Source organism: Anoplopoma fimbria, chromosome 11 (assembly GCF_027596085.1).
Source record: "Anoplopoma fimbria isolate UVic2021 breed Golden Eagle Sablefish chromosome 11, Afim_UVic_2022, whole genome shotgun sequence".
Classification (NCBI taxonomy): domain Eukaryota; kingdom Metazoa; phylum Chordata; class Actinopteri; order Perciformes; family Anoplopomatidae; genus Anoplopoma; species Anoplopoma fimbria.
In genome coordinates this window covers 5,563,559-5,589,016 of record NC_072459.1, presented here as the reverse complement: position 1 = coordinate 5,589,016, position 25,458 = coordinate 5,563,559, and the positions used below count along the sequence as shown (strand labels likewise).

The 25,458-nt window shown below is 41.3% G+C and overlaps 1 protein-coding gene across 4 annotated transcripts; it reads left to right on the top strand.

The window, feature by feature from the left end:
• Positions 1-152: 152 nt before the first annotated feature.
• Positions 153-24,895, top strand: usp7 (ubiquitin specific peptidase 7 (herpes virus-associated)). 4 transcript variants are annotated; one of them, XM_054607002.1, is made up of 31 exons: positions 153-941; positions 4,844-4,948; positions 5,367-5,565; positions 6,337-6,475; positions 6,621-6,709; positions 6,837-6,945; positions 7,526-7,656; positions 8,015-8,069; positions 8,164-8,244; positions 8,787-8,877; positions 9,061-9,143; positions 9,369-9,478; positions 10,086-10,263; positions 11,465-11,609; positions 12,130-12,260; positions 13,319-13,453; positions 13,964-14,065; positions 14,371-14,476; positions 14,914-15,006; positions 15,135-15,202; positions 15,468-15,568; positions 16,196-16,349; positions 16,489-16,556; positions 17,441-17,543; positions 18,637-18,714; positions 18,823-18,923; positions 19,637-19,736; positions 20,709-20,828; positions 20,925-20,996; positions 21,254-21,344; positions 22,915-24,895. In XM_054607002.1, the coding sequence occupies exons 1-31, from the start codon at positions 860-862 to the stop codon at positions 23,019-23,021; spliced, it is 3,327 nt and encodes a 1,108-aa protein (XP_054462977.1). In that variant the 5' UTR covers positions 153-859; the 3' UTR covers positions 23,022-24,895. The 4 variants fall into 4 exon arrangements, with proteins under 4 accessions (XP_054462977.1, XP_054462976.1, XP_054462979.1 ...); XM_054607001.1 differs by having other exon boundaries at positions 17,435-17,543; XM_054607004.1 differs by lacking the exon at positions 153-941 and adding an exon at positions 1,481-1,582 and having other exon boundaries at positions 17,435-17,543.
• Positions 24,896-25,458: the final 563 nt, after the last annotated feature.

Genomic DNA, 25,458 nt, shown 5'->3' with positions numbered 1-25,458 from the left:
CGTGCATGCCATGTGCTGTCATTCCTCTAATCCCCATCCATCTGATAATAACAATAATAATAATAGTTGGTTAATGTTTCATCCCCCCTGTGTCCCACACACACACACACACACACTGATCCCTATCGTTTTACATGGATGCGAACCCGTGCGGGGATGGGCCAGTGTTTAGATCTCCATGCGGATGTGACATTTCAGAGAAGAGCGCGACCGCCATTTTGAGATTTACCTCAGACCCAACACATCACAAGCCACGGGAGGAGCGGGGTTTACAGGCGGACACAGAGGCGACACAGGGGGATGCACAGAGGCGTCAGCGGCCCCGATTGTGTGCTCATTTGGTTCGCATCTCCACACACCAACACCAGTGCTAATTCCGGAGTGGAAACTGGTTTGAATGGATAGCTTTTTCCTCCGCTCTTCCCCAGACGAGGGACACACGGAGGAGCACACGGACTGGGGCTACCGCAGACACTGTTGTTGATGAACCAGTGTTTTCATTGTTGCATATTGAGCACCAGAGACTGTGTTTGCTTGTGCATTGCGTTGTCTTGCAGCCCCAAGTTGCACGGGGTAAAAAAACAAGTAAGGGAGGGTGCATCGTGCAACTAATAACACCTCCACCGGCGCCGAGATTGGGCGAATAGCGAGCAAATACGTCCGCGTTTCTCTGCCCGCTCCCCACAAGGCCGAGGTCGAGACCCGGCCGCAGTCCTCCACCACCACCCCCTGCACCCCGGACTCCATCCACCGAGCCCGGTTCCCCTCCGCCGCCGAGCCGACCCCAGACAAGGTCGAGGCCGCCAGAGACAGCAGGGAGAGCCGCATCACGACCACAACAACAACAGCCACCGCCGCCATGAACCACCACCACCACCACACGCAGCAGCAGAAAGCCGGCGAGCAGCAGCTCAGCGAGCCGGAGGACATGGAGATGGAGGGTAAGAGGAGAGAAGGAGGAGGAGGGGGTGTTTTACAGCTTATTATTGGGGTGATTTAAACATCCGCACGGGAGATGCGTGGAGCTGCTACAGCGCACTACTTTACGGTAAACACGAAGGCCCGACGCGGACAGCCGGGTCACCTTTCTGCTGAGTGTGAGTCCGCTGCAGCAGTGTGTGTATATATGTGTATATATATATATATATATATATGTGTGTGTGTGTGCTGACCTCATTCCCAAATACTCACTTTATTTTTTTTATTTTTTATTTTTTTATTAATACAACACAAATGAGCCATCATTCATAAATAACTAGTTCTCAGCTTGTAGTTCATTCATAAAAACACCACTGACATGTTTGTAAACAGTCCCGCAATTAACGCTGGGGATTAATTAATCACGTATTGACACGTGTGTTTTACAGTCATTAATTGTGTGATTTAAATTGATTATTATTAGTTTTTATTGTTGACGTGAGAGAGAGAGAGGGGGGTGAAATTAATTACAGATCTGTGTAACACTCCGCCGGCGCGTTCCAAGAATATAGTCCGTTAGCATCGTGTCTGCGGGCCTGCGGAGCCCCGTTAACGGAGTCGGTTAACCGGGTAGATTCTGTCAGTTTGGCCCCTCGGATGTAAAGTGAGTATGATATGTTTGTAACTACGGCTGTCTCCTTTACGTGCTCTAACCTGGTCCTGCTAGCGAGGCGGCTAATTATTATTATAATTTAAAGCTAGTCCGTTAGCATCAAGGCCCACCTCGTTGCGTTCATTCGCGGGCTAGCATGCTAGTTAGCCGCAGGGGGGTGTGTGGCGTTCCAAAATGGCGGCGCGTATTTTGCAACGTTCGATTCAGGTGTTGCTCAAGCGGCGGGCCTTGGATTCCGGCCTCACGTTGTGTCGTTTCCCACCTGTTTTTAAATAGATTTACACCGTTATAACACGCATATTTGGGTGTTTTTTTTTGTTTTTTATGATTTTAATTATTTAGCATTCATGATAGCAAGCGAGTTTATTATATAACAACGGCTCCCTGTGAGGTGAATATATGGCTAGCTAGCTAGGTGGCTAAGGAGCTAAGTGGCTAGGTGGCTAACGCAGATGCGTCGGGTCGTGATTTGCTGAAACGACTGTGGGACAAGTGAAGCGATGCCAGCAGAGCAGGTGACAACCAGGCACCAACATGTACACTGTGTTCATGTTTTGACTGTGTTTTGTGCGTGTGGAGGTGCAGGCTGCTGACGGTGGTCGTCGCTGCGGTAAACCAGGCCCCGCACGGAGGCAGCGCGGGGATTTGCTGCTTCATTGTATGGACGAGCAGACGGCATGGAGCTCGCCATCTTTAATGATCTCTGTTATTGTTTGAGCTTTTGTAGCCAGGACCATCTAGGTTGTGGTTAAGTGAGCGTTTCGCACTCAAGAGGACCAGACCCAGCAACATTTTCTGGTTTTGTTTTTGTTTTTTATTACAGGAAAGTGGCAGCTCTGGACAGGGTGTTTGTCTGGGGAAGCCTCCAGCATCACTGCGTCATTTGGTCCCAGGGATTTCATTATCTTTTGGCACAAACATAGTTTCTCATTATTTGCCTGCACACATGGCATAGCTTATTTTATATTGCTGAAATAAGCATGTAGAAACAGCATTGGGCATCATTTATTTATATATATTAATATTTATATATATATATTAATATATAATCATTTTGTCTTACTAGTGGCAGGTGCACTCACCAGACTTCCTCACCCTTAGTTGCTGGTTCACCCTTGTTGGATTCATTCCCAGTGCACTGCAGCCTTACAAGGACGGTGAAAACAAGTTGACATAATAAACTCTTTTCTTACTGCTTATAGAAACGCATGACACAGCTCCTTTATGGCATGTGGCGTCACACGGTTGCAGTGGGGTTAATCCAGCTTCTGCTCTACATGTCTCGGCCATTTATACGTTTTTGCTTCAGCAATCTTCCTAGGATGCTGGGCTGATGCTGCCAAACAATCAATCCAGCGTTAATGCTCGTCACGGCGTTTAGGAAATTTATTGCAAACAACGATTTCTAAACGTATACATTTCTTATAAAATCCAGTTTGTCTAATAGGACAAAATTAAAGGCTAAGATGCAAATGGATTAGTGTTTCAAAGTCTAGGTTCAGCTGTGCTGTCATAACCTTGGTGCTGTAGGTTAAAGACACATCTGGAGTTGTTTTTCTGTTAGCTTAGCATACAGTTAGCTCATAGGAGAACATTTCTCTTGATGTTTATTGTTATTTGTTGATTTCAATCCATAGGCTGTGGACTTTGAAAAATGAGGAAAGATGGGAATACTTTGTTGGCACTTTTTATTAACTGGTACTGTTGTAGTGTAATCATAGAAAGTATTCAATTACTGAGATGCTTCTTGGAAATATTAATGAATAAATCAACGTGTTGAGATGCTTGGGATTTCCACCTACCAGACACCTGGGTAGTTTGAGTGGTGTGTTTTTGTCATATATGAAATTATTGGAACCATATCAAGCTTCGGCTTGTGCAGATTGCAGGCATCAAACATTAGGAAGTACTTCTCAGAGGTTTTCAGGATAGACCGACACAGTGGGCGGGACAAGAAGTTGTCATGGAGTTGACTGACAGACCCCATTAGCACTGTGTAATCCACTTGAGGAAACGAGGTCAGTCTCCTGGAGGCAACGTTACCTGGAGAGACACACACACACACACACACACACACACACACACACACACACACACACACACACACACACAACTGACACCATTGCATCTGTCAGCTTGGAGGAAGACAATGATAACAGATACATGTGAAATACAGTGTAAGTGGCATATTGACAACATGTTTGGAGACGTATGCCTGAGTTCTCATGTCAATGCTGTTGTAACAGTTAAGTCTGGCTTCTGTTGCATTATTGCCATCATCACAGGATGCAGGCAGATTTCACTCCTTGGAGTCTACTCCAAGCTCATCTGTTATCAGTGTGTTTTGATAGATGAGACTATATAGAGCCGCCTCATTATTCTGAAGGGATAATTGTTGTCCTCTGTGCGTGTTTTTGTTTGAGCGATGACTTGCAGCCTAATCCTGCATTGTGTCCATAATTACCCAGCCTACTGTAGTGTTGCACGGTCTTTGTCACACAGACAAACACAAACGTTCTCGCTCGGACATACAGACTGGGAAAGACGACATGTCATGCTGTCTCAGCAGGGTTTTCCCAGTGAAATGTATGAAAGGGGTGATGACCAGGCAGGATCTATATTAAATGTATGGAGATGCAGGAGATACAAATAGAGACAGTAGTTAACACAGAAAAATGTCTGATCTTGGTTGATGCTGTATTTATGTAATAAATGATTATGGTAATAGTGAGATTTTAAATCTGTCCTGCTCTTTAAAAAGTGCACATATTCACAGAAACTTGGCAAAATAAGGCTTTTAAGAACTTGACTTGCCTCTCCTCAAATTTCCCATAATTTCTAGTATTGTTAGAATATATAGGTATGAGTTCTGATTTGTATATTTTTACATTTTCTGGAAATAAAAGGGTTCAATGGTAGTAAGAAAGTAACCCAGCAGATTGTCTGTTGTATCAACTTTAAGTTTTAAATAGTTGTTGCTGTTACTCAATTAGGACTGGTAAACATAGATGACATTGAATACAAATGTAAGAGTAGGCATTGTGTTTTTTGTGTGTGGCTTTTTTAAATGTCTTAATGCCATATTGTATAGATATTGGTCGTATAATCTGACCTTTTTATTTTTGACTTGTTGAAGTCACATTTGGCAAAGCAAAGGCGTTTTTCAGCTTTCCTACAGTTGAAGAAAGTATCTAGCCTGCTACCTATGCTACAACCATACAGTCGTATTATAGTGTTTCTCTATTTGTACAGCTGGTGACACAGACGACCCTCCAAGAATCCCGGCCAACCCAGTGATCAATGGTAACGTGGCCATGGCGGATGGACACAACAACACAGAGGAGGACATGGAGGATGGTGAGGATGATCTGCACTTACACGAACACACACGATTACAAACTCTTTGCACCTTTGCAAAAAAACACTCGCATTAAGGCTGTCAAAATGCCTTGATTAGTTTAGGGCGTTTCAAAGTAAACAAAAAATACCACAGGAGAATGCAGACCTGGCTCAACCTATTCTCGGTGTCCACACTTTTGCTTGTTTCGAAGCTTGTGCTGTGAAATGTCCTTTTTACTGATCCAAGTTTAACATGATCCTATGAACTTCTTATCAGCTAATTGGCTCTGGGGTTTAGTCTCACATTAAGTTGTATCCATTGACCTGTTGCACCTGAGCTTGAAAGCTGGAGGAAATCTGTCCACCATCTCACCTGCCCCCCTTTCTTTTTTTTTTCTTTCTTTTTTTAACCTGTCTCACTCCCATCTTTCCACAGATACCAGTTGGCGGTCAGAGGCGACTTTCCGCTTCGTAGTAGAGCGCTTCAGTCGCCTGAGTGAGTCTGTGCTCAGCCCGTCCTGCTTTGTCCGGAACCTTCCATGGAAGATAATGGTGATGCCGCGCTTCTACCCCGACCGGCCACACCAGAAGAGCGTGGGCTTCTTCCTGCAGTGTAACGCAGAGTCAGACTCCACGTAGGTGTCTTAGTGGGACGAGGGATTTTGGGGGACATTGCAGATACACATAGGCAAACACTTGAAACTGTTGATGGTCCTTGGTACACATCGGGGCATGGGAGCAATATCGCTTTTCACTCCAAAAAAGAAACACGCTTTGTGTATTTTAATTATGGCTGTACCAGAGGCCTTTTTTTCCCGCTTACATTCAAACATTGAGGTTTTCGGATGAAGCTTCACGTGTCTGTTCTCATATTTTAAGATGACACCACCCTAAAAACGTCCTCAAAGATTGCCTCTCACCACTCACGCTTTTTGATCATAGAAATAGTTACTATGTTAAATTGTTGACTTGACTCACTGTTAACCTCAGGTCGTTGTTTTCTGTTACTTTATAGATGCAATAAATCAAGGTCTCAGTTCACTTATGTGGTCTTTGTTTTAGGAATATTAAATCTTTATTGTCTAAAACAATGAATTGCTTGCTTCAGGAATTGCTAAATTGTGTCCAAAACCTACTGGCTCTGAATTGCATCAAGCTGGCCACACATTAATTACATTGTATGAAAAACAAAGGATCAAGTTTATAGTTTTTCAGAATCTTAACTAAATAACACCCACTTAGACGGCTCATTCCCACATGAGGGCTGCAGAATTCCTCAATAACAGAATGTGTTCAATCTGCAACTAGATCCATTTCTGTCAAGTAATATGGTAAAATCATTTTAATATGTCCTGTTGCGCAATGTTCAAAAGTCCCTAAAAGATTTCTGGATTCTGTTGTTTCAGGTCATGGTCGTGCCACGCACAGGCCATGCTGAAGATCATCAACTACAAAGACGACGAGAAGTCCTTCAGCCGCAGGATCAGTCACCTGTTCTTCCACAAAGAGAATGATTGGGGCTTCTCCAACTTCATGTCCTGGAGTGTAAGTACAGACACAGAGAAATATTTGCTTTTTTGTTGAAGAGGAAGACAAACATAGGAGGACCTCTTATTTATAATAAAAGTAACTGCGTTTGCTTCCATCTATTCCTATCTATATTAACTGTCTTGGTGGTGTTGTGTTTCAGGATGTGACTGATCCAGAGAGGGGCTTCGTCGATGATGACAAGGTCACATTTGAAGTCTATGTCCAGGCAGACGCCCCACACGGAGTGGCGTACGTAGCTCTTAATCTTCTCTGGGGTCTTTTCTCTCTGGGTTGGCTTTTCTACGATGGTCCCACCGGTTTCATTTTCTTTTTAGGATATATATGACGATAACATCAGCTTTCTCTCTTTTACCAGATGGGATTCAAAGAAACACACAGGCTATGTTGGACTAAAGAACCAGGGAGCTACCTGCTACATGAATAGCCTGCTACAGACACTGTTCTTCACCAACCAGCTACGACGGGTACGGGGTTATCTTTGCATGTGTGCGTTCAAGGGTTTCTTTGTGTGAAACGGAGTGTATTTTACATGTTAGTTTAGTGCAGATAATTCTGTTTATTTAATGTGTAAATGTGTGCACTAGGGCATTAGTTCTGTGGGTGTTTGCTTGTTTTTGTCAACATGTGGACATGTAAAAAATATTGAGGGCCATTTCTCAAATAGGCAATTGTGGTTTGCGGTGCAATTAGTGCCACCTCAAATACACACACTTGTTCCCTCCTGGTGTTTCACATGATGTATATGATAATAATTTGAATTAAAAAAAGAACGAGGGGGCCTATTTGCAGGGCGCACTGGTCTCCTAGTTAAAACATTTAGGAGCACTGTGCAACAAATGGTTGCATTCTGGAGCCCTGCCCTTTAATTAACCATAGTGCCACTGCTATTTTATTGCTTTTTCCAGCAGGAGCTCTAAAATTGTGAATTATTATTATTGTCATGAAAATAGCAAAGTTTAAAACAGTGAAAATTAGTATTTTCATCATAAGAGTATTATTGACTAAAACTAATCTTGGTGTGAATCCTCCCGACTTTCTTCCCAGGCGGTGTACATGATGCCCACAGAGGGAGATGACTCGTCCAAGAGCGTCCCCCTGGCACTGCAGAGGGTTTTCTACGAGCTGCAACACAGCGACAAACCTGTCGGCACCAAGAAACTCACCAAGTCCTTCGGGTAGTGTAGACGTTCATTAAAGATGGCTCAGCTGTCCTTAAAGTGCGACATGGATGTTGCTATAATATATCTGTATTTTCTTGTTTGTATTGAAATGCTCAAAACATTGATGTTTTAGCATTTTCTCAGTTTGAAAACATCAGAAAGCTCTTTGCACTAATTTGTAGGATATCCCATGATTTGGTTTGCTTCTTTGATGCCAGCTCCCATTTCTTAGTCCAGATGATTTCTGACACTTAAAGACTTTTTAATATATTTTTTTGTAGGATTTTCAATGGTTACCAGCAACACATATTTAATATATCAGTGAGTATTGTATCTAACTACCTTGCTCTGGTTTCCTTTTTCCTATGTGAAGATGGGAAACACTAGATAGCTTCATGCAACATGATGTACAGGAGCTGTGCAGAGTGGTGAGTCCTCTCATTCTCTCTCAAAGAATGTGGGTGTGTATGCATGATGAATCATTACTGACATACTGTGTGTGTGTGTGTGCGTGTGTTTCAGCTCCTGGACAATGTGGAGAACAAAATGAAAGGCACTTGTGTTGAGGGAACCATCCCCAAACTCTTCAGAGGAAAGATGGTGGTAAGTTTTCTTTATCTTCAGCTCTTCTTGTCTGACTTGTCCTCGTGGTTTCACCCACATTTTGTATAGTTGTTGGGAAGTCTATCCTGAGTTATATTTAAAGTGACATAGTGCAGAGTAAAGCCAGCGCAGCATGCATCAATGTAAATATTGCTGTAAATTTGAATGATAATGTGAAGTAGTCTAAGTGAGTACAGTCTAACTGATGTAGCCTGGAACAAGGTCAGTTTAAGAATAGGTCAAATCAAGACGTGACCCTTTTTTAGAAATAATATGTTTGACTTGCCAATTGAATCAGAATAATAAGTTGCTTATTGCAAAGCACGTTACACATACAAGGAATTTGGCTAGTTAATTAATTGGTGCGTACAGTAAATAACAAACACAGTGCAATACTAAAGACATAATTTAAAAATAGAAATATGAAAATATACAAAACTATGTAACAAGTAAACAAATACGAGTATGTTAAAGCAGGTAAGTATATTATTAAAGAAGCAATTGTCTCGAACAATCTGACCCGTGTCTGTTTTTCTCCTTAGTCATATATCCAGTGTAAGCATGTGGACTACCGGTCAGAGCGGATAGAGGACTACTATGACATCCAGCTTAGCATAAAAGGAAAGAAGAACAGTGAGTACCAACATAAGCACCAGATTATTTTCTCCCTGACATTTCCTCATTCATTGAATAGATGTTGTATTTCCTGCTCCAAGAGTCTTTTTAACTTCTATTTTCCAGAATACAAGAAATGTTTTTGTATTTACCAGTATGGAATTTATCTTGATCTCATCTTTGCTTTCTGCTTATTTTCAGTCTTCGAGTCCTTCAAAGATTATGTTGCAACTGAACAGTTAGATGGCGACAACAAATACGACGCAGGAGAGCATGGCCTGCAGGTAAAGCTTCAGTGACTGGAACTAAATGAACTATGTGTTTATTTGTTCGAGTTTATTTTAGTTTGCTTACCTTTTTTAATTTTATTCGTTTGGCTTTATCTTAATTTGTATATAAGCTCTTTTTAAACCAATAATTTTGTCAAATTTGAAGGCTACAATTGTTAATAACAATGAATGTAAATGGGATGTACTGACCAGATGCCTGACACATTTGTTGTATTACAGGAAGCAGAGAAGGGAGTGAAGTTCCTTACCTTCCCTCCGATCCTCCATCTGCAGCTGATGAGGTTCATGTACGACCCACAGACCGACCAAAACATCAAGATTAACGACAGGTAGAACAAAAACACCAAACTTCATGATGGTTACTTGTATATCACTTTACAAACGCATACATTGCACTCCTTGAATCAGATCTCTCCTTGTCACACTATGCGCCGGTGGTTAGACATAGGTTTAGGTCCGGTCCATAATCACATAGGTTAGAGGAGCAGCCTATTTCCAGAAACGTCACTCGAGCCGGTGCTCTCTGAACAGCTTTCCCTGACCTCCTGCACTAAAACAAGTGTGAAAGTCACTAAGAGGGTTTCCTGCGGGCGGTATCATTCTGTGAAAAGCTTTTCGGTAGCTAATGGTGTTTTAATAATCCACCAGGATAATGTGACACTTTCAGAACATGCACGCAGCCGTCCAGAATAGTTAATTTTCCCCTGAAGCGTCTCAACAAGCGCTGAGTCATCCTTGTGACACTGCCGCCCGCACCTGGCCCCCTGAAGGCTCCGTATAAGTATCCACACGCACATCCAGAGTGTGTGGATATGCAGTCGCAGTCGCAGTTGAAAATTGAAATAATGACAGCTTGAACTCTCATAAATATGTTGTTCCTCATGTTAATGTGCTTAATCGCTCCTCTCCTTCTCCGTCGTCCTCTTTCCTCTGCAGGTTTGAGTTTCCGGATCAGTTACCCCTGGACGAGTTCCTTCAGAAGACAGACTCCAAGGACCCGGCCAACTACATCCTGCATGCCGTGCTTGTGCACAGCGGGGACAACCACGGCGGTCACTACGTCGTCTATCTTAACCCAAAAGGAGACGGCAAAGTGAGTGTCAAGGAACCAATAGTGAGGACAATTTTTTTTATACACCTTACACCAAAGATTCTGTGGGCAGGGTGGGACTTTCTGCATTTATATTACTGCCAGTTGTTTTCATTATGTGGTATAAACTATAAATCTAATGGGTGCTCAACTTCTTCAGATATGAGATCTACACACTCACTACACTCAATTTATTGATTACATTTAATACAAAAAAGACATTAAAAGTAAATGTGTTTTATAGTAGCTGTATCTTCCACCACATTGAAAATGAGCCTTAGAGTTTTTTATCTCATTACTATGTAGACCTTAAAGGTCAGATCATGGATAAGCAGAAACATTCAAGTATAATGTGGAACTACAGCTATTTATATTCTACTTATTTACATATTTTATGCATAGAATATTATTTTTTTCGAGATAAAGAATATAAGCTGCCAGTTATTAAGTGACAAATATTTCCATACATAGTCAGTGCGTTGACAACCGTCGAGGATGCACTGTACCAAACTGTGGGCAGTAGACCTCCATCTACTGTAGATGTTACAATGTCTAAGTATCCTTATACAACCCCGCATCACAAGACATGACCTTTCCCTTTTTAAATATCAGGTGCAGCATTTGCTGAGCCTCCTACTCGGATTCAAAGATGACAATTAATAGTTAGATAAGATACTTGAGAGAAGGGCATCTAACCACCTGATGTCAAGACCAGTGTTGAATAAGCTACATAATAAATAAATACCACCAGTCAGAAGTATGACTAACAAGAATCCAGCTTTTACCGCTGACAATGCATGTGACATGATTTAACCTTAAGCACTAAGGCTCAAGCATTGTATTGTCTGTTTTTTTTTTTTTTTTACCACGCAGTATTAAATCCACAAATTCCAAGTATTTGTACATCTAAAAACCTACTTTCTCTCTCACATCTCTCTCTCTCTCTCTCACACACACACACACACACACACACACACACACACACACACACACACACACACACACACACAGAGATTGATAAAGGTTGAGCACTCCTGTACAAGTCATCCTTTTTTAAGAGGACAATGGGAAGTTTAAAGCTTTTATAACACAAGATGATAAGATGAATGTTAGCATTGGGGTTCATTGAAAGATCCACATAAACGGTTGTCTTAAGTGCTCTCTGGTTTTCTCTTTTTTTTCTTCCTTCCATGGCCACTCTCTCCCCCTCCTTCTTCCTCTCTAGTGGTGTAAGTTTGATGATGACGTGGTGTCGCGGTGCACCAAGGAGGAGGCCATAGAGCACAACTACGGCGGACACGATGACGACCTCTCAGTGCGCCACTGCACCAACGCATACATGTTGGTCTACATCCGCGAGTCCAAGCTCAGTAAGTGATGTACTCCTCTCCTTTTGCCTTTCTGGCAAAAGCTGGTTCTCCTTATTTCCCATTAACACATGAATTATTCTCCTCAACTGCACAAGCTGATCTGTCCTTAAGTACAGCACCACATACAAAGCCTGGCAATATGACGAGAGGCTTTTTCTCCATTGATCTCACTGGGCCCTTGTATAGAATAGCACTTACTGTACACTGTAAGCGCTTCTGTAAATTGCAACATGTGCTTCTCCAGTCCAAAGATAATTGTATTTTAAGCTTCTTTTTTTTGGACGATGATTTTGAAAATCGTTTTCTTTTAAAGCGATATCGTCAGTGGGTGTATTTTCAATATCGGCCCACTTTACTACATACATATATTTGAAAATGTAATTCCAGTTTCCACTTTGTCATTTGTTAAACTGAGTTCTAAACAATGACAGTCAGTTTAATGCCTTAAGGACTATAATAAACACAACTGTTACTGAACTGCCCTCGATGATCCTCACTCGCATCTCTCCTCGTGTCCCAGGCGAGGTGCTCCTGCCAATGACTGACGTGGACATCCCCCAGCAGCTGGTGGAGCGTCTGCAGGAGGAGAAACGGGTGGAGGCACAGAAGAGGAAGGAGCGCCAAGAGGCTCACCTCTACATGCAGGTCCAGGTAGGAAACCGGGACTGCTATTTTAAGTGCTGAAGTTGCACACTTTGCTGGTGCAAGCTGCTAAGTGCGAATAGTGAGTGTTAAGAGGATGCATCTGCCATCTGGGCTTTAAGTTTCACAGACTGGAATGTAGAGTAAGAACCTGGAAGGTTTCCTCACATTTTTTTGCAGTGTTAGACAAGTAGGTACAACAGTGTAGCACTATTGGAGCCAAACCAGCAGATTGGTTCCCTGCAGGCTTTGGTCTTGCATACTGTGATGTGCTGCTCATTACATTAAGTCTGCAGGAGTGCAGAACTGCTAAGAGTAAGAAAATTAAGATGGGACTTGATGCGTATCGTGTTGTTGGATACAACCATACCAAGATCTTTATGTATGATCTATCAAACCAGATACAGGTTTTGCAGTTAAGACTAGATGAAACTGTGCTGCTTTTAATTGACTTTTAACATGAAAATACTTGCAAAAATGGTGAGATATGTTTCATAGTTGGACAGAAACTGCTTTTTACTTGATCAGCAGATTTGAACATACCTATGTTCTGTTCTGTTCTGAATTACCAGAACTATTATGGGGGTTCATTAGCACTCCATCATTGCAATTTTACCTTGAATTTAAAAAATACAAAGAAAACATTGCTTTATATACTTTAGCCAAGTATGAAGTCAGGACAAATGGTTAATTTCTCCTCATAACTTCTCTCTGCACAGGCAGTACGAGGAGACTGCATTTCTTATGTGTTGAAACTGATCTCAGCAGCTGATCTCAGTTGTTTTTTGTATGACAGGGTCACTAAAACAAATCTGAAAAGTCTATTATGCGCCCTTAGTTACCTACTGACTGCTTACTCCTTGATGATTAAAACAGTGGTCAACATATGGACATTCCTCTTGCTGTTTTTAAATCTGTGGAAAACAAAAATACTAATAAATGCAGTAACAGTGATCTGACACTTCACTGCAGTTTGGACCCCAAGAGTTCTCACTTTCATTCCCTGCATCCAGTTTATTTCAGTCACTAAGGTTGTTTTCTTCTCGTTGTCTTCCTCCTCTGGACAGATAGTAACAGAGGACCAGTTCTGTGGTCATCAGGGCAACGACATGTACGACGAGGAGAAGGTGAAGTACACTGTCTTCAAGGTCCTGAAGAGCTCCACGCTGCAGGAGTTTGTCCAGACCCTCTCCCAGACCATGGTGAGAGACTCAAGAGTGTGTGTGTTTGTGAGAAAAAGAAAGACTGGATGTTGTCTTGCTTGGACGCAACTAGTGTATTATTGAACTGTATTTATCCTTCATGCACTGTTTACCCAGTCACTGTGTTTTAAACGTGTATGAGAGAGAGAAGGCTCGTTGTTTTTCCTGTTTGCCTATAATGTGTTAGCTAGGCCACAAAACGTGAATAGACACTCCCCCTAATTCTTCCTCCCACTGATCAACAGTTGATAAGTCTACCATGTTGACTTGGTTAGAATATATAAATAATAGTTAAATTGTTTGTATTAAATGGTCTCAAAATGCAGCTAAATGGTTGTAATTTAGATCCCTCAGATTGACTGTTTACCTCCTCTCCTTTCATACTGTCCTCTCATCTGCTTGATTTGATTTTCTCCCACGATATTGCTACTTTACACCTTTTTGGCTTTTTTCCGTTCGTCTTTTTACAAGTGCAAATTAAATTAAACTTCTGCTGTTGATTGGCTGCAGGGTTTCCCACAGGACCAGATGAGGCTGTGGCCCATGCAGGCCCGGAGCAATGGAACCAAGCGACCTGCCATGCTCGACTACGAGGCTGACTGCAACAAGTCGGTGAGTGTTTGAGTCTGCATGACCGGATTGTGGGTGTAACCCGGGTTTGTGTTTTTGGGAAACTTTTTCTCTCTACTGATTTACCTAAAGTCAGGTGAGAAGCTGCCAGTGTATTATTACTGTGCATCCAATACATATATAGTTCTGGGACACATTTCATTTAAGTAACAAAAGTAACCTAAAGACTTATCAGTGCACAGAGCTACTGATTCTTACAGCTCCCTTCAGTGTTTATAAAGATTGTGGGCCACTCGTCTGCAATATGTATCTTGTTTTTTCAAAGTTGTTGCATGTTTGCGTTCCAGATGATCGACTTAAGCGACAACGAGAACCCCTGGACAATATTTCTGGAGACAGTTGATCCAGAGATGGCTGCCAGCGGGGCCACATTACCCAAGTTTGACAAAGACCGTAAGTCCCACACATCAACCGTCACACCGCCCAGTTTATGCAGCGTTTCCACACATTATTTTGTTATTGGTGTTTGACATTTAGAGCTCAGGGACTTGTTCTTTTAGGTGCAAATGTCTCAGCTCAGTCTCAATCATTCCTCCATTTCATTTTCAAAGTTGTATTGCTTCAAACTGGCTTTGCATTCAGTTTGCGTTGGCACGGACTAACTGCAACTTGAAATACTAGAAATGCTGCTTACACAGGTTATGATCACCGGGCTGTTGCTGTTAACATTGTGGTAAATGCTGACAAATGTTATAATAGGAGTAGGTTTGGGTTGTTGTTTGTAACTTGAGTAGCCCTATAAAGTTAAGAACTTCTAGTTGACGTCATTTAAGCTCTTTGTTATGGTGTCCACCTTTGTAGCAACAATGTCTTTGTCTCTTTCTCTTTAGATGATGTCATGTTGTTCTTGAAGATGTATGACCCCAAAACCAGAAGCTTAAATTATTGTGGACATATCTACACACCTATATCCTGCAAAATAAGTAAGTGGGGGCAACGTCCAAGTCTATTTTGAGCTTAACACGCTGTTACACTTTACATAAAAATGCCTGGAACTTAAAGACTTTAACTCGTGTTTCTGTTGCTCTTTTTTTTTTCGCCCTGTAACCAGGAGACCTTCTACCAGTCATGTGTGAGAGAGCAGGGTTTCAGCAGGAAACTAGCCTTATCCTCTATGAGGTGATCTATTTATGTAGCGCTCGCTTGCTGGCACATTCCGCTGCCTTTTTCTCACTTGTTCCCACTCCTCTCTCGCTCCTTCACAACAGTATGCTCTTCTTTTTGGCACACAAACTCTCCTGTGCACACTTTCACACCGTCCTATGCAGCATGCCTCTTTCTCCTAACACTTCTGTAGTTGCACGTTTACACATCCTTAACTATATACTCTTACCTGATGGCTTCATTTTGACTTCATTTCCCACGATGCCTTGTGTGTTTACAGGAAGTAAAGCCCAATCTAACGGAGCGGATACAGGACTATGACGTCTCTCTGGACAAGGCCCTGGATGAGCTCATGGACGGGGACATCATTGTCTTCCAGAAGTAAGTGCAATTTTGTTTGTGTGTATGACATTTGGGGAGCGCAGTGAGAGCTTATTTATATCTCAATATAATTTTAATTGCAGCATGGCTGAGTTGTTGTGAATCTAGCTGTGAGCATTATATCAGGACAAACATGATGATCAAAGCTGCCTGATGCAGTTTTTGGCAACTAGTAGAGCTCATTTACAGTCTATGGAAGTGAAGCACCTACAAATACTGCAGTATGGGTAACACTTAAAAGTAAAACTGAACCTTAGTTTGACACAAGAAAGTTTAATTTCACCTGCACTTATATTATTCCATTTTGCACTGGACCCCTTGTCCATATATTACATAAGGGAGCTGGCCAGAGTACTTGCATGTCTCTTGGCTCTTCAGTATTTCTGATGAAATACAGAGAAACAACTAAGGTAGGAGTGGAGAGGGGTTACGAGAAGAGCGTGTGTGCGTTTAAAAGGAACTTCTTGGTTAGAAATATTGTTTGAATGTTAAATGATCTGTTATTCTCAATCCCTTTCCATACAATTTCCAACTACCAATTCTTCACTCTTCTTGGCTTTTTCTGCCGTCTCCCGTCAACACTGATCCTCAGTTTATCCATTCTCCTTCCTTCCTCTAATCCTAAAGGGACGACCCAGAGAACGACAGCAGCGAGCTGCCTACAGCCAAGGAGTATTTCCGGGATCTCTACCACCGGGTGGACGTCATATTCTGTGACAAGACCATCCATAACGACCCGGGCTTCGTCGTCACGCTGTCTAACCGCATGAACTATTTTCAGGTACGAGACATTTAGGCACCATTTAATGAATGTTTGAGATGTAATTTCAGTATGTTTGCAGTCTCCCCTTTTGGCATTTCCTATTGGTAAACACAGCCTGTGGAGTTCCCCTCTAATATTTGTGTTGTTTGTTTGTCAGGTGGCCAAGACAGTAGCGCAGAGGTTGAACACAGATCCGATGCTGCTGCAGTTCTTCAAGTCACAGGGGTAGGAGGCTTGTCTCATCAGCACGCACGTGCGCGCACACACACACACACACACACACACACACACACACACACACACACACACACACACACACACACACACACAGATAATAGTCTTGAAGTGACAATTTCAGTTTGTTTTGTAACAAAAAGCTAAAGCTCTCCCTTTATAATGCTTAATGCTTTTGCTGTGGACTGATTATTCCTATTTAAAGCATAAAAACTTAATTTTCAGTGTTTAATTTGTGTTAGAATTGATGCAATTTGTTTCTTTTTTATTTATATTCTCTTTTTATTGAGATAGAAAATAGCCATCAAATATTGTATCATAGAACGACATGGAAGATAAATAATGAATATATGAATTATAATTAAACAAAAAGAAAGTAAAAAGGACTGGTTTCAGTACCACATATACATATATCCATCTTTATGTCAATACTTCTTTCAATATTTACCCTTTTACAAACAAAGTCCTGACGTATAAAAAGAAACATGTGCACATTTAAACACGTTTCTCATTCTCACAGCTTGTGTCATGTTTGCCTCTGATTTGATTACTTGCAGTTGTCAGTAGAAATGTTGCGTAACCTGTCCCCCCCCACCTTTCTTTGTTGTTTTCCTCTAACTCCTCCCACTCTGCCTCCCTCCCGTCCTCCTCTCTCCCCCTCCATTCTTCCTCTATTCTGCATCTCGCTGAATTTTTTCGTCTTCCCCCCTTCTGTTTCCGTCTTCTCCCTCTTTTCTCTCCCTGTCCACTTGCCTCTCTTCTCTTCTCTTCCTCCTCTTCTTTCTTCCATCCTCTGTTTCTCTTCTCCTGTCATTCTTCTTCACTCCCCTTGGTCGTCCTCCCCCCCTGCCTGGTGGTGTGGTGGCCAGGTACAGGGACGGTCCAGGGAATCCTCTCAGACACAACTATGAGGGAACGCTGCGGGACCTGCTGCAATTCTTCAAACCTCGGCAGCCCAAGAAACTCTACTATCAGCAGGTAGGAAAGATTTGCCAACTCTGGGACTGGGGGTTTTCTGTTTAGTATATGATTTTTCTTTCCCACAAGTTTTCTGAAGTATATTTTGGCCCTTGAATGCTGCTTGTGTGCCAAAAAGGGTAGCAATTATGTTTCTATTCCTGTAATCTGTCTTTTTCTTTCTCACTGTTTCTCATGTTGCTGATGTTTTATTTCATTCAGACCTTGTTGAAGTTTCTCAAATGTGAGAATTTGCTGCATTTCTTGCTCTTACATTATATTAAATTCATTTTGGGGGCTTTTGGACTGTTGGTGGGAGAAAGTAAGGCATTTAATGGCCTTTAACTTGTGCACCAAGATATTGTGATTGGCCCTTTTTAGTGTTTTATAATGTTTTTTCAGACCAAACCACTAATTCATTAACCTAGAAAACTATTGGCAGATTAATCAATAATGAAAATAATTGCGGGCCTACTTTCAATGTTCATAAATATTTCCTATTGTGCGTTTTTTCTTCTAAAAATGATTTTTAATCTTCTGTCAGAATGAGGTCTGATTCATACTGTATCATTTTTCTTTCTTATCAAAGATGCTTTCTTGAATGTTTAATGCCCAAACAGTTTCATTATGACTATAAAGTAAACCAGTAGATATCATACAGTGAGGCGTGTTCTCCAGCCAGGCCAAATGATCGTTATGATGTGGCTTAGTTCATACTAGAGGGTCATTGCTAAGCTAACAAAGCTAAAGCCACCCTATGCTGCTGTCAGAGAAGGTAGGTGTCCCTGTTTCAGAAAAGAAAAACCTTGAGAAAAAATTAGCCGGGTGTTCATCTTCCATCATTGTATTATTTTCTAAAAAAACATTTAGCACCTCATTCTCTCTGGCAGTTTATAAAGTTATTTGTAGCAAATAAGTGTGAAGGGAGATTCTTCTGCAAACGGAAATTGCTGTATTGTGTTCACACAAGAAATGAACAAATTAAATTCTAAATGAAACCTGTGTGATCGGTGTTATGACAACACGTTTGATCACAGGGTGTTGATCACAGCTTCCTGAATGCAGCACATGAAGCTGATTGTTTGTTTCTCTCTCTTTCTTGATGCGTCCACAGTTAAAGATGAAGATAACAGACTTTGAAAACAGGAGGAGTTTTAAATCCATATGGCTCAACAGCCAGTTCAGAGAGGAGGTAACACACCTTTTCTCCCCCTGAGCAATATGTCACTACACACAATCAGAGCTTTACCTTTGTGTGACTCCACCACAGACGTAAACTGTGCACGTGTGTTTGTTGCAGGAGATCACCCTCTACCCTGACAAGCACGGCTGTGTGCGGGACCTTTTGGAAGAATGTAAAAAGGCAGTTGAGCTCTCTGAAAAAGGCTCTGATAAGCTCAGGTACAAACACTGCGTGCGTGTGTGTGTTACATTGATTCAGTGTCATGCGTTTCAATGTATCTGACCGAAATATGGTTTAATCTTTGATCATTTTAATTACAATGACAAGCCATTTTAAAGCTTTTATTTTGAAACAGCTATAATAGCTGCAGAAATTTGGCATTTGATGGGAAACGTTATGAAAGTGATTATTAAACATAACAAAGAAACTGGTAATTCACCTTCATAGGAAACACATTCCCAACTCTACTGCTCAGTTTCAGTAGTAACTGTACCGTGGTTTCAAAATGTCTTCACTGTGGTGAAAACGCTGTCATACAGGTGATCAATTACAGCCAGTATTGTTGGCTGTCATTTTTAGATTTTGATAAACTTTTAATATTTTTGTCATGCAAATGCCCATTAAAGATTTTATTGAGTACTTTAAATCATGACCCAGCAATACCAGCCTTTTACCTCCTTCATGCCCTCAAATCTAAGACAGCAAAGACAGCCTGCTAATTCATCTCATTTTTTATAAAGATGTCTTCTTCAACAACTCGGGAATTTTAACATCTGCTTCCAATTAATATTTTTCTAGACCAGTTTTTATGTTATTCCCCTGTTTAATGGGATTTTATGCTCTGAGAAACCAGTCTGTCTTTGAAAAAGCTGCTGTGGAGTATTAATCCTGTCTCCCTCTGCATCTCCTCCTCCTTCTCCTCCCCCTGCAGGCTGTTAGAGATAGTAAGCTATAAAATCATCGGGGTTCACCAGGAGGACGAGCTGCTAGAATGTTTATCTCCGGCTGCCAGCCGCACCTTCAGAATAGAGGTATGTGTGTATGTGAGGCCTTCCACATGTGTCTGTTTTTAGTTTCTCCTCTAGTCTTACTTATTTTTCCTCCTTTAGTCACTCCTCCACTTAACAGGCCCGGCAGCGTGACACTGTTATACTTTATGATCCGGTCCGCTACGTTTGTCTACACAAGCAGGCACTTTGGCAGCAGCCATTTTCAGGGTTTTACTTCTTCAAAATAATCCGAAAATGATAAATTTAAAACAATCTGAACCACCAAACTTCTGGCTGAAAGTCTCATGTTAACTTAAACTGTGGTTTTGAATGTCTGTCTGCAATTTTAGTTGATGTCGTCGTCTTCAAAAAAAAAAAAAAAAAATTAGATTGTTATTGTTATATACATGTAAAACAGATGCATGCCTCTGTTCCAATTGGGAGAGCAAAACTTATTTGGACGGCAGTTAAAATGTTGTTTTTTCAAAGTTTAAAGCGTCATAGTATGATCTTGTCCAATCTTTTTTCAATACATTTTGTGGCTTTACAATGCTATGTGTTTACTGGAAACGTTTGGATCACAGGAGTCGCTAAAAATCCTACGCAGAAACCTACACTGTATCTGCAACTGTGCAGAAATACTGGGTTTAAACAGAATGAAAACAAAATATTTAATGTTGATTTTAGAATTTGAGTGTTAAGGTTGTGATTGAAATGTCAAATCTATTCAGTACAGCTATAACTTTAACTACACTAACGGTGGTGTTTGGTTGTACCAACCACACACACTGAGTGCATCAATGCAGCACGGTGAAAACTTTAACCACTGGAAGTCAACAACAACAGGATTTTTGAAGATGTTCTTTAAAGCAGCAGGTTCATTTTTAAGATAACTACACTCCGGTTGCCTTTCCGGTCATATTTTGTAGCCATTCATTGCAGCAGCCTCCTCTAAAGTTAGTAACTTACATAAACTAAATCTCTTCTCTCTCCTTATTCTCTTCCTTCTCTCAGGAGATTCCTTTGGACCAGGTGGACCTGGACAAGGACAGTGAAATGCTGATCCCTGTCGCTCACTTCCACAAGGAAGTCTTCGGCACCTTCGGGATCCCCTTCTTGCTCAAGATCAGACAGGTGTGTGTTTGTTTCTTCACACGTGTCTTTCTAGTTTGCTTAACAATGATGTATTACTCGGATACTCAACTGCATGCTCTGTGTTTGGCCCCACAGGGTGAGTCATTTCGTGAGGTGATGAGGAGGATTCAGGCCATGCTGGACATTCAGGAGAAAGAATTTGAGAAGGTACAAAACCCCGCTCTGTTGGAGAAAACTGACTGTATTGAATGCATTTTAAATGTTTTCTGTTGAATAATTGCTGCAAACCTTTCATTAAATTACACAATAACAGTTCTAGTTTCTGCATAGCATTGTATACAGTAAGGTTTAATGTGTTATACAATGACTATGCAGTGGCAGAACTCCATATAACCAGTCAGTCTGAATATGTTTTACAGTGGTTAGCTGTCAACTAACATGCATTTCTGTGTGTTTGTTCTCAGTTCAAGTTTGCGATCGTGATGATGGGCCGGCATCAGTACATCACTGAAGACGAGTATGAGGTCAACCTGAAGGACTTTGAACCACAGCCAGGTATTTGCTGCTTAACACAACCGCCGTTATGTCACCGTTATAGAGGCAGTAACTGCAGGAGAGCAACAGGCTATAACCAGGGATGTCGGGATTAACCGATTCTTGCCATAACCATGGTTACATATCGTCAAGGTTTCATAACAGTACAGTTTATAGAAGCTACGATATCTATGATGTCCTGATGTAACGTGTCCGCGCGCCGGTTTGTTTTTTTGTCTGTGAGAGAGATTTGCCATTTACCTGAAGAGCCATGAGACAGAACTGACATCCAGCCTTAAATCAAGCTTTTTGGATTTTACAAAATGACCAGGGAGTTCTTGTAGAAGATGTATATCAAATTTGCAAAGCATGCCGTCAAAGTTACTGCAAAGGGGTCCAACACTTTGAATACGTTCTAACATCTTTCAGATAATCATAATTAACCCCTTTATGTCCAAGTCAAGGTAGAAAAACTTAACTAGCTGATGTACTAATCCGGACCAAAAGGGTTTAAACTCAGCCGGGAGGAGTTTACAGTTGGTAGTGGGGCGCTCTGTCTGTCTGTCTGTCTGTCTGTCTGTCTGTATCTCTCTCTGTCTGTATCTCTCTCTGTCTGTATCTCTCTCTCTCTCTGTCTGTATCTCTCTCTCTCTCTGTCTGTATCTCTCTCTCTCTCTGTCTGTATCTCTCTCTTTCCGTCTCCCTCTTTCCGTCTCCTTCTCTGTCTCTCTCTTTCTCTCTCTGTCTCTCTCTCTCCTTCTCTGTCTCTGTGTGTCTGTCTGTCTCTCTCTCTGTCTCTCTGTCCTCCTGTCTCTCTCTCTGTCTCTTTGTCTGTGTACCCTATTCCCATACAAACACTAAGTAAGACTAAGTAGCAAAACGTTTCACTATACAAACTAACTGCATATAGTTGATGCTGATAATAAATACTTAAAGCTCATTAGCTGTATAAGAAATACTCTGATTAATAATAGTAGAAACTCTAATATTTCCTCTGACAATTATGGTGATAACAGTATCTCATATCGTGACTGACTCATCAGGCTACAACCAAACAGAAGCATGCAAATGCATCACAGGGACGGTCCTGGTAGATCAATCATTTAAACGAGGCCGCTGCGTTTTCACAGCAGAAGGCTCCGGGCCAAAATGTTTACTTCCAGTGTGTCATCATGCGGCACTTCACTGCGTCGGCCAATGAAAATGAGAACATTCCGACTAGATGCTTCTTAATCAGAACATCTTACTTGTATGTTTAACCTTGTGATCGCCGAGACAGAGGAGAGATTAAAATCTGCCATTATGACATTTCCATGTTTTAATCCTGTCTCCTTCCCACACCAGTGTCAGGTTTATCACTTTACTTTGCTTGTATTGGTTTGTTTTTTCCCCGGAGCCCGCCATGTTGGCATCCATGCTGCTTTTTTTTGTTTTGTTCTGAGCACGCCTGAACCCATAAAGCTTTGTTTAGGCCGTCACTACACAAAGATTTATCAGCATTAAGTTGGAAGTAATTATCCGTATCAAAGAGACGATAACGTTGAGAGGGAGTCTTGATGTGTAATGACCTCTCTGACGCATCTCCTTCCAGGTAACATGTCCCACCCGCGCCCCTGGCTAGGGTTGGATCATTTCAACAAAGCTCCAAAGAGAGGTCGCTACACCTACCTGGAGAAAGCAATCAAGATCCACAACTAAAAAGCAGCCCGCCCTTCCTCTCTGTCCTCCTCCATCCTCCTCCTCCTGCTCCGCCTTCCTCCCTCCCTACTTTAACACACCATAACCACAGACTGTAACCGACCGTGTGTGTGTTTGTGTGTGTGAGACTGTGTGTGTGTGCGTGTGTGTGTGTGCGTGCGTATGTGTGCGTTCATCACTTTTGACACCCTGCCTGGACACCTCTACAGCTCTACACCGACACTATGTCTTCAGCGATTCGGATCTTGCTGCAGCTGACGGAATATCCTTAAACCACAAAATAAACTGCACCAACCACCTCCTGACTGTTGATTTTTGTTGTTTATTTTATTTTATTTTTCAATCGTCTCCCTCCATGTTTGAGGCTGTTCGGTTGTTTTTTTTTGTTTTGTTTTCTTGGCTTCTCTACCTGTTGACTGCCTGTTTTTTTTTTTTTTTTTGTTTGTTTGCCCGTCAGGAAGTGAAATTGGATTTTAATATAAAATAAGCGGAGAGGAGAGAGGATGTGGGTCACAGTATAATTAAAAGTATATGTGTGTGTGTGTGTGTATATATATATATATATATATTCACATATATACATACATACATACATATATGAATTTCTAGACTTAGTTTTTGTTTCCATCTCCCAACACTCACCGGCATTTTTTCCCCTTCCGATTTTTTTGGGGGTTGTTTTTAAATAAAGAGTTGTTTGAAGAGGCGTTGTGCTGCTGTGTGGAAAGTTGGATGGAAGGATGTTTTTCGAGGACTAACTGACAGAAAAAAAGAGCGGAGAGGACCTGAAGGTCATTTTTTTTGCAGCTGCAAACTTGCGTCTATCCTGAGGCTCACTAGTTACCCTGATGTGGTTCTTTATATTTTTTCTTGCTCCCATCCTTTTAGTGCAACAAAGCAAGTATTTCCGAGTTTACGCGCAATTCTTTCTCACTTAGTTTGGTTGGAGGAAAAATGAATTCATATTTTTTTTTGTCTTTCTGCAGATCTTGTATAATACAATAACAATCCACAGCATCTGTTTAAAAATAAATGGGGGAAAAAAAATAAGGAGGATATTTGTCTGTATTTCATCTTGCACGTAGGCACTTAATGTCAGAGGTTTCTCAGGACTGACAAATGTACATTTTGGTTGTTTTTGAGTTGCTCAGTGACTTTAAAGGAACACGCACACACACATGCACGGACATTACCCCCTTAGCTTTCTCTTCCTTTGTTTTTGTTTTACAGAGGGGTTTAATGTCTTGCTCAGTCATTCCTCCTCTAAACACACACACACACACACACACACACACGAACACATACACACACACACGAGCTTCGTCATCTTCTCTCTTGTCGCCCCCTGGTGGTTGGGAGCAGTAACTGCGCTGTGCTTGCTAGAGAGCTGCAGACACTGGTTTGAAGATTGTGTAGAGACAAAACCAGCATTGTAAGAAACACTTTAATCCCTATGAATTCGTTCTTTCTTTTGTTTCTTTTAAAGCACAGATGGAATGCTCCCCTAATAGTGCATAGCTGGCTCTGTAAAGACAACATTTAAGAATTGTATATTTAAAAATATGAACGTGTAAAATTAAAGAGAAACACGCCTTTGTTGTTGGGTACAGAAGGAGCCAGGTGTTCATATTTCTTGTGTGTAGGGTTTTCTTTTTTTTGCGTTCCTGATGTACCATTGACGATTTTTTTCTGTTACTTCTGGATTTTTTTTTTCAAAACTAACTGCATTGGTTTTGTCTTGTTAAAAAGTGCAGTACAAAGATAACCTGCAGAATCACACCTTAATTTGATCTTTTCCAGTTTAAAATCCTCAGTGTAGCAGCAGTGTACGACAACTATTCCTGTATATTGCCTTTTTGCTGGAAAATGTATGTTGAATAAAATTTTCTATAAAAACAAAAAAACACCACTCTGCTGCTTGTCCACGCCGAAATCTGACCAGAAACACTGTTAAAGGAGCATTTCGACATTTTGGGAAATACACTAATTGTTTGGTTTTTTGGTGGAGAATTGGATGAGTCTTCTGATCTAACTCTTTGCTAGAAAGCATCTAACAGTATTTCCCAAAATCTCAAACTCTTAAGATTTCAAGTTGCCTTTGACCTAAAACTCCTACTTTTTGGATGGCTGAGAGTCTTCTTTTAAAATGACATACAGAAAAATGTTTTCATAAACTTAAGAGTGCTTCATGAGGAAAGACATGAAGCTTAGGCGTTCAGTCCTGTTTGGTTTTAGAATTTCTATTCAATTCAAAATAATGATATTGTGCTCAGAGTTCAGCAGTCTGGAGCCTCATCGTTCATTCATAAGCTTCAAGTTTTCAGAATTATGTGTATAGCTCCATGTTTTGTGTTTTCAATGGAGAAAAAACAGCATTTTTTTTTTCGGTCATGTCGCCACAGATTCCCAGTTCATAACACTCCAAATACATAAATAT

Coding starts and splice junctions, on each gene's coding strand:
- usp7 (XM_054607001.1), top strand. CDS start 860: ATGAACCACCACCACCACCACACGCAGCAGCAGAAAGCCGGCGAGCAG. Junction 8,245..8,786: donor TCTTCAGAGGAAAGATGGTG/GTAAGTTTTCTT, acceptor TTTTCTCCTTAG/TCATATATCCAGTGTAAGCA. Junction 9,144..9,368: donor CAGGAGAGCATGGCCTGCAG/GTAAAGCTTCAG, acceptor GTTGTATTACAG/GAAGCAGAGAAGGGAGTGAA.